General features: G+C 41.3%; 1 protein-coding gene across 1 annotated transcript; it reads left to right on the forward strand.

The window, feature by feature from the left end:
• The first annotated feature begins 4931 nt into the window (after positions 1 to 4931).
• LOC311007400 (E3 ubiquitin-protein ligase TRIM35-like) lies at positions 4932 to 7823 on the forward strand. Its single transcript, XM_084000556.1, has 8 exons — positions 4932 to 5001; positions 5365 to 5471; positions 5572 to 6055; positions 6178 to 6273; positions 6347 to 6577; positions 6676 to 6698; positions 6859 to 6977; positions 7105 to 7823. Exons 2-8 carry the CDS (start codon positions 5419 to 5421, stop codon positions 7593 to 7595), a joined length of 1497 nt encoding a protein of 498 aa, XP_083856682.1. The 5' UTR covers positions 4932 to 5001; positions 5365 to 5418; the 3' UTR covers positions 7596 to 7823.
• The last annotated feature ends 1486 nt before the right edge of the window (positions 7824 to 9309 follow it).

Below are 9309 nucleotides of genomic sequence, written 5' to 3' on the forward strand. Positions count from 1 at the left end.
TGGTATACACCCCTAGTCCTGTTTCACTCTACACAAATTCCTAATCCAGCTGGAGTCACTAGCACGGCATTAAGAGCACAGTCCCTCGCTGGCCTCAATAAAAATGAGTCATGGTGTAAACACCAAACTTTTAGAAAATGATCAAAAAAATGCTCATGTGGATCATTTTGTGTTAAGTGTGTGAATGGTTAACAGCAGAATCTACCTGCTGTCACAGTATCTGTTTCTTTTTGGTCCCATTTAACCCTTCAATAAGAGTGAGAGCGAACACCGCTGTGCCTGTCTCCTTCTCCTTCCCACAGCAGACTCAGGCCTGAACCCTGCTGCTCGGTGATTGACACATTCTGGCAGAATAAATTAAAACCTCAAGCTGTGACAGAGCCCGAAATAGCAGGAAGCTGTCGCTGACCTGCAGTCTCTAGTGCCACATGTCAGCAAGCTTAAAAAACTTGGCAGAACATTCTGCACAAAGGAAGCATGTACAGGTGTTTGTGTGTCTCTGGCGTGTTGGTGTGAGAGTGTCCGTGTGTATTTACATGAGTCAACAAGTTTGGGTGTTGGGTGAAGCTTTTAACTAATGGAACAATTTTGTTTTTAGTGAATGCTAATGTCTTGTACTTTTTACTGTGAAAACCAATTTCAACTTGTTTAATTAAACTGAAACCACTTTGGAATTCGAAGGCAGTGGCAGATGGATCTATTTTTTTGGCCAGCTGTTCTCCGGAGGTTGACGCTGGGGTGGGGGGGTCTAAGCCCCAAGATGTTTAGTGGTGTAGGACTGCGGGTCCCCTTGCCAAGTCACAGAGCTCCTGGTTCTTGCCAAGCTGGGGGTGGGTGAGAGAAAATGCCATTTAGCTGGCTGGTATTTATAGATATGTGAGGAACTTGTGCTCAGGCCGGGCCGAGGTGCTGACGACGTAAAACGAGAGGACGCTTCCAGAAGTCGAGTGTCAGGGCACACAGATAAAAATACCCGGTGAAAGATGGGCCTGGTCATTAGTGGCGCAGTCTGGCATGTGACATGGCAGCATTTCAGGGGTGATTTATGATTATTACTACAGCTAACCTATACCTCTCCCTTTCCTGCCCCCACCCTCCATCCCAAATTGGTTTGCTAAATGGGATGGCGCAAAGGGTTTATTTCAGGGGCCGAGTGTATATAAAAAAAAAAATCTGCTGGCATTTTCGACTTTGGCAAAATGCCACAGTTGGGTTTCAGATTTTGCCACAGTATTGACAGAAAAACAAAGGCGATATTAAATGAATCCCCTCTGGTAATTAAGATGGCGGCGCAAGAGGTGCATACTTTCATATTCCATGTCAGCAGGAAAAAAAGGTGCAAATGCAAGGATTTTTTTTCTTTTCCAAACACATTAAAATGGTGTTAGATTTCTGGGCATTTGTAACGATTCACTGCAGGAAGCATCAATCAATCAGTCAATCAAGTCCCTGTGCACAAAAATGATGTTAGCTGCAGACACTGTGACGGAGGAGAGAGAAGGGGGGGGGGGGGTTAGTGAGCTCATTGCAGGCTGCTGCCTTCCCTAATTGCCGGAGCGAGCTGCCACAGGGAGGAACAAAGGAAACATTTAACACATCGTAAATTCCTGTAATGTCCTGCAGAGAAGCTGCCGCTCCGCTTACACTTACATCTTTTTTTTGCTGACTCTATATTAGCATGCAGTGACAAAAAATAGAAACATAACAGTAAAAAAAAAAAAAAAAAAAGACACAGAATATATTAATGTGGCTGTTATCTACAAAGGTTTGTTGTGTGTGGACTCCTGCAAAACCACTGAAATACATATTCTCTTATCCATTTATTCTTCAGAGGGAGAAAAGCCTAAGAAAACAGCTCTGGGGCCTGTTTTAGTCTCAGGTGTGTCTGACCTTCATGTGGCAGCAAAAGCTGCTTCAGCTTCAAATTAAGACGTTTAACATTTTAAAGTTTGATATATACCCTTTCAAAATGATTGCTGGCATTAACATGCAACTCCTTTCTGCCATAATTGGAGCTATATATTATCTAAAGAACATGACTAATGTCTTCTTCTGTTCATTTGAAAAAAAAAAAGTGTACATTGAATATCAAGTCCAGATTTAGACTTGCATTGTGTTTCACAGACGGGAAAGCTGTGTGGTTAATGGACATAAATACAGCACTTCTGTCCAAGAGTCTGCAAAGAAGTGCAACAGCGTTTCACTGAATTCCTTCCCAGTCTTTTATCCCTCAAGGCAAATGATGGAGCATATGTCTTACTCAGTGAGATGGTGATCGAGTGTGTGTGAGAACTGTTGAGGGGAAAGATGGAAAGAGCGAGAGAGCGAGTGTGTGATTTTGTCCCACTTTGAGAGTCCTAAGAGACTCCTCACTTGTGTGGAAGCATGATACAGTTCAGTATGTGTGTTCCATATAAATGTGCGCGCTGTGTGTGTGTATGTGTGTGAATGCACCACGTACTGCATGTGTGTGTTTTTTAGAGGAAGGAGGGGTATCAGGCCAACAAAATTAGTTTCCCATCAGCTGTGCAGCTCTCGCTCCGGTTCGGTCCCAGCCTCCGTCCAGTATTTCTTCCAGCTCCCTCCACCTAATGGCGGCTCAGGGCGGTTTTACTGCACCACCCTGGGGAGGCTACTGTGGCCAGATCCAGAACTCTTGGCTTTATGTGGATTGAATGTTTTATGGTTATGGACATAATATTTAAGTATAGGAACAGTCTCGCAAGAATCCACCCCCGCACCACTATCCCCAGGCCTAATAATTACACCAGCCTAAGAAAGGTAAGTGGGAAAAGTACATAAGTATATGAGGGACATTATCATGGAGTTATGTAACTGAGCTCACACTTGTTTAGTGAGATATACAGGTGGCCTGCCAGTTTGATCACTGGATGTTTTAACACACTGACAAATCACCTCACACCAGACAAGTGTCAGAGGCCAAAGTTTAGTATATGTCGCTAAAACTACCAACTTACAGGGCGGTGCGTGGTGTGGCGCAGTGGTTAAGGTGGCCGCCCCATGTAGAGGCTACAGTCCTCAACGCAGGCGTCCCTGGTCCGAACCCCGCGTTGGGCAGACCTTTCTTGCATGTCATTCCCCCTCTCTCTGCTTCCCCCTTTCCTGTCTATCTCACTATGTGCTATCAAATAAAAGGCAAAAAGGCCAAAAAATATACTTTAAAACTACGAACTTACTCTTTAAAAAAATATCATATCAGGTTTAAACTATACTTTTCACTGCCCAAATTTAGAAAAGATCAACTATAATACAAAATACACTATGCAAAACTACAAAATGTTGTTCACTCGAGGTGAAATATCATGCTTGTCAACTTTATTCAGTCAACACTAAACTACTTTACATTTAACAAAAAGAGGCAAGTTTTCTAGTTGGGAACTTTGCAAGTGATTGTTTTTGTATTACTCATTTAGGCCACAAGAGGCAATAAAAGAAAATCCACTTCCTTACCTCGGCAGTAGATGTTTAAACAATCAAAAAATTCAAAGACTGTATTAAAAACAGAGCTTTATTTCTAGTTAAATAACCAGTCCACTAGAGCCCTAATAAGGGTGGAGAGACCAAATAATACTGTACAATGAGGCCTTTTTTCTCTATCCAGATACTATTAAATCAAATCATTTCAGAGGTTTTAATGACACAAGACAGATTAATCAAGTTTTTCTTTTCATCTGAATTTGAGAGAAAGGAAGAGAGACAAAGGGAAGGGAAAGCACAGCCACATCAGCTGGCCACATGGTGGTGTGTGCTGTCATGTTAAAACAGTTAGCCTTTGATAGCTACTGCTGCCGCGGTCAAAGGGCAAATCACTTGTGATTTTCACTGCTGAGAATCTGATGTATGGAGCTTGTGTGTGTCCTTTAGGTGAAATGTGTGTGCATGTTCATGAGAGAGAGAGAGAGAGAAAGAGAGAGGGAGTGAGAGCATGTGCAAGTTTTGCAAAGAGCTGCTGATATAGGGTAAAAGAAATGTAGTTTCTGTGTTAAAATATGACTAAATCTCTATGAACATGTGAGTGCGTTGTAACCCTGTCTCCTATAAAAAATAATAAGAATAAGAATGACTTTATTAATCCCCAAAGGGAAATCCATTCAGAATGTTTTTGATAGTGTTAGTATCTTGTTTTGACTCATGTTCTGAGTTGATCCAAGCTTATTGTGTGAATCCATGTTCTCACTCGGCAGCTTGAACAGGAGTTTCTGATCCAATTTTACATCTCAGTCTGATCCATTACCAACTTGGTGTTCTCCATTTTCGTAGCACTAAATCCATCCCATTTAATAGTCAAACACTTAATAATGATCCCAATGATCTCAGCTCCACTAACAACTCAGTATTTTGTCAGCTCCACCTTATACAAAAGCATCAAACTGCTCCACAGCAACTTCCCTGACATAAACTACAAACATATAACTGTACTCTTTACAAGAATTAATAGCAAAATTACCATAACCTCATAGTGCACTCTTCAACGTAGACATTGACTATTAGGGGCTTTAAAGATTAAGAATCTTAGGCCTATGTGTTTAAAAAAAGTGATTTACTTCTTTGGCTCTTATCAGGTCTTAGGTTTATACATGATAGGACTTTTGATGTTTCCACTTACTTTAGATATAATATGAATATGACTCCAACCACTATAAGTATTAATTGGAGTTCATGTAGTTAATTACCAGGAATTGAGATCATGTTACCTCACTCTCACTCTTATATTGGGCCATTTTGCAGTGACAAACTTCCCAGAAGACTCGATGCAGACTCCCGCTAACTGTCTGGGCCCCCTGCATCTCTCTTGGTCAAATATTTACATGTTGCTCTTCCTTTGCCCTTCAAATAGGCCTACTACTATTCGTGCGTGTGTGTGCTCAGTAATTCATAAAAAAAAAAAAAAAAAAAGATTAAATCACGCCCAGTGCTTTAATGGGCTCGGTTGCCTTGGTCCCCCCTGAGTCTAGGATCGCCAGTGGATCTCATTGGCATGTGAGTAGGACATGAACATAAAGTAATCAAGCAGACAGTTCAGTTATTTACTGATTGAAAGATTAAACAACACAAAATTATCTTGCCCCAGGTCAGGGTATTACCGTTACTATATCTGCTGCTGTAAATAGGCGAGCAGGACGATTATTTCGCACTGTACAAGAACCTGAGCTCAGCCGCGCGAGTTCCGCACTTTCGCGCACACACAGAACTTGTTACTGTTGGTAGAGCTGTTGTCGGCAGTCACGCATGAACAATATAGCAAAATGAGCAGTCAACCTAATCATTGTCAGCGAGTTATTAAATAATGCCCGTCAGATCGCTGCAAACTGCCTCCACTGACTGGCTCTGATCACTCTCTAGCTTACCCAGATGACAGATGTCAGACTATTTGTAGGACGGAACCACAGAGACTAAATGCGCCTGCCTGAACGGGTCGCAGGAAGAAAAAACAAGAAGTCAGCACCCAGGTCCGTAAGTGGTGCACAGGAATTAAGAAAGACAACGTACAGTAGCTGCAAGTTAAATGAGAATTCGTGGGTGTTAACTGACAGCCTATGTTTACCTCAGAGTTAACCTGGGCACTGATTGGACAGTAAAGTTGCCTGAGCAGAGTCAACACAGGAAGAAACCAAGCACAGAAGAGGACGAAAGAATGGCTGCCAATGTATCACAGTCTGAGGCTGACTGCACATGCCCTGTGTGCTGTGATATATTTAAAGACCCTGTTGTCTTGTTGTGCGGCCACAGCTTCTGTAAGCACTGTCTTCAGGAGTGGTGGAGGCAAAGCGGACATCAGGCGTGCCCAATGTGCAAGAAAATATTTCCAATGGCTCAGCCCCCACCTAATCTGGCTCTCAGAAACCTCTCTGACACCCTGAGACAGGAGAAGAACAAGAGAACCCCGTCAAGCGAGTGTTGCAGTGTGCACAATGAGAAACTGACACTCTTCAGTCAGGATGCTCAACGGCTCATCTGTGTGGTTTGTAGGGATGCACAAAAACACAAGAAACACAATTGTGTCGCCATCAGTGAAGCAGCACAAGACCATAAGGTGAGCAGAATGGGGTAATAAAGCAAGGTTTATCATTTTCTTCAGAAATAATTCTTCATAGCAAACAAATATGCTGTGTAAGTGATTGCCTTTTTCCTAATGTTTGTCCCTCTTATTTGCAGTCCAGACTCAGAGTTGTAGTGATGCATTTAGAAAAAAAACTGAGATCATTTAAAGCAGAAAAACTCAAGTATGATAAAATGGCCAGCCACATCAAGGTAAGTCAAAATCACTGAATCCACAGAGGCATTTGGTGTCGTTGGATTTAAACAGAAAGGTGTTTCTGCTCAGCTCCAGGCTCAGCGGACTGAGAAGACAATCAAAGAGGAGTTTCAGAAGCTTTACCAGTTCCTGAGAGCAGAGGAGGCTGCCAGGGTAGATGCGGTGAGGAAGGAAGCCACTCAGAAGAGCGAGGCGATGAACATCAGGACTGTGAATCTGAACGCAGAGATCTTCTCGCTCACAGACAAAATCAAAACCCTAGAGGAGGAAATGAAGGCTGACGACTTCTCATTCATAATGGTAATCAATCATTAACTGCATCAGATATTATTTTCATCCTAATGTTTGACAAAATGTGTCATGTTGATTTCTTATTTTGTTCTATCTTTACTTGGCAGAATTTCAAATCCACAGTAAAACGGTAAGTTTTCTCTTTGATAATATTAAGTGCTGCAGATTTTAGCATTGTTTCACAAATAGAGAAAATTGGGTTGGTGTTTTGTACTTTGTGCTAACAAAAACTCTACAAATGTGGGTTTGTTATTATTTGATTGGCAATGTCTGGCTGCCAAACTATTCAGACTCCAGTGTGACCTGGAGATACCAGAGACACCATCAGGAGCCCTGATCGATGAGGCCAAACATGTCGGGAACCTGTTGTTCACAGTCTGGATGAAGATGAAGAGTGAAATTCAACACAGTAAGAAATGTTTTGTTGTTTCAGCTTGACCATATTTTGACATTTTAATCTGCAGTGTGGCTGATAAACTTCTCACCAAAGAAAAACAGTTTCTTCTATCTATTTTTTTGTTCTATTTTTTCTGAAGCTTCTGTAATTCTGGACCCCAACACTGGCATCTCTTCATTGAAGATATCGGAGCTTCTGACCTGTTCAGCAAAGAGTGACAAGTGTCAGTCACTTCCTCGAAATCCTGAAAGGAGCTACTCAGGTATTCTTGGATGTGAAAGCTTCAGCTCTGGGAAACACAGCTGGGATGTAGAGCTGGAGGGTTACTGGATTGTTGGTGTGGCTGCTTCTGAAAAGATCTGGGCCATCTACATGTGTGTTTGCACAGACATTGTGCGTGAACTTATTCCAGAGGACTGTCTGAAAGTTGTGTCTGAAGAGTTGATTCCCCAAAAGGTCAGAGTGGAGTTAGACTATGACCAAGGAATACTGTCATTTTTTGACCTTGATAGGAAAACACTTGTACACACCATCAACCACACTTTCACAGACCCAGTGTTTCCATTTTTTTGTGAAAATGCAAAAATCCTCCCATCTGAAATATTAGTGGAAATAAGACAACCAAGGTAAACACGTTGATGCAATCTTTCCTTGTTGTTGGTTTATTCTTCTACAAAAGGTCACCCCACTGATTTTAAGTTCAGTTTACTCATCACACAATGATTTGAGTGACCTCAGCTTAAAATATTCACAAGACTGAGAATCTTCTCTTTGAAAGAAGTTGACATTTTAGTATGTGGTGGAGTCCAATGAAACAGAACACTGGGTTGCATTATGGGGATCCATTGTGTGGAGTTTAGGCTATAGGGACTAAAAGTCAGAACCCCCCCCCCCCCCCCCATCTGTTGCTTCAGTATTTACCTTTTCTATCTTTTGCTTGTGTTCTCTAATTCTGAGGAAGTGTGATATTAAATCAGTTTATAGTAGCTGTGTCACATGTGTTGTTAATAGATTGGATGGTTTACAGGTTGGCACACATATGGTTACATACTGTATATATATGTAATATGTAGGCTATTTTGTTATTGTTTTGATGACCCCATGCAATTGAAATTACATACTGAGCATTTATGATTATATGAATCAGGTTTGTATGTCCTGACATGTCTTGTATGTCCTGCATATCTGTCAATACCAAATGAAATAAATCACTCAAAAATACTGTAAAAAACACTGTTAATGTATTGAATAGCACTACAACACTAACACGAACCTTGAAAACAAGGCTTACATTAGCAAGCTAAAACAAACAAATAAACGAACATGCAACTCTGAGCCAGTATCAGTGTCTTCTCCGGGAATCTCCAGTATTTCTGCCCCAGTGTGTAAACCTACATGCACAAATAGCACAAAGATGAATCATTATGAGGCAATGCCTAATGTCTCCAGTGTCCTGCCATCTCTCTCTCTCTCTATGTCCACCACTCACACACTCACACACCGAATCTCCACACTGATACTGAATCTCAGTGGTATTACAGCTGGAATGTCTGCTATGTTTTTTCAACTAATGAAAGAATGAAGGAAAACAAACATAGGGGCCAAATTAAAAGAGAGAAAGGACTGAGAGAAGAAAACACACCGAGGGAGAAGAGGAAACAGAGGGGGCATACAGGCGTCTCCCACTCGATTTGTATTCCTCTGCATGTTGTACATGATTGAGTGTTTCTCAGTCCAGTTTTCTCAGGGCTAATTAAGGTTGGAGATCAGGGGGTGACTGACACAACATCTGCTCAAATATGCTCTTGAGGGGATTTCCCCCTCCAGATTACCCAAGATGAATTTCAAACTTTATAAGTCTGTCTTTGGAGAAAGCTGTGTGTCAGTCTGAGCGATCGCTCCTCCATTAATTCAATTAGAAAAAGTCTATTTCTCTGGCTTGACATTTGGATTTAGACATTTGGATTTATCCCAAAATGAATTTAAGAATATCGGAAGGTTTGACGGGTCATCTCATAGGTGAGGTCCAATATTCAAAACTTTTCTGAAGTTTTATTTTCAGTGTTCATTCTTAAGAAGATATAGTACTGTACGTATTTGTTGTTTCAAAAACTAAAATCCATTTCAACATAATTTTGCTTCCTATGTCATTGTTACTAGAGTAGAGCTTCTCTGCAGAGCTCTGATCAGGTCAATGAACAGGAGTGCCAGAGAGGGCCTCTTGATTGATTGATTGATTGATTGATTGATTGATTGATTGATTGATTGATTGATTGATTGATTGATTGATTGATTGATTGATTGATTGATTGCTTGATTGATTGATTGATTGATTGATTGATTG

This window comes from Trachurus trachurus, assembly GCF_905171665.1.
Source record: "Trachurus trachurus genome assembly, chromosome: 24".
Classification (NCBI taxonomy): domain Eukaryota; kingdom Metazoa; phylum Chordata; class Actinopteri; order Carangiformes; family Carangidae; genus Trachurus; species Trachurus trachurus.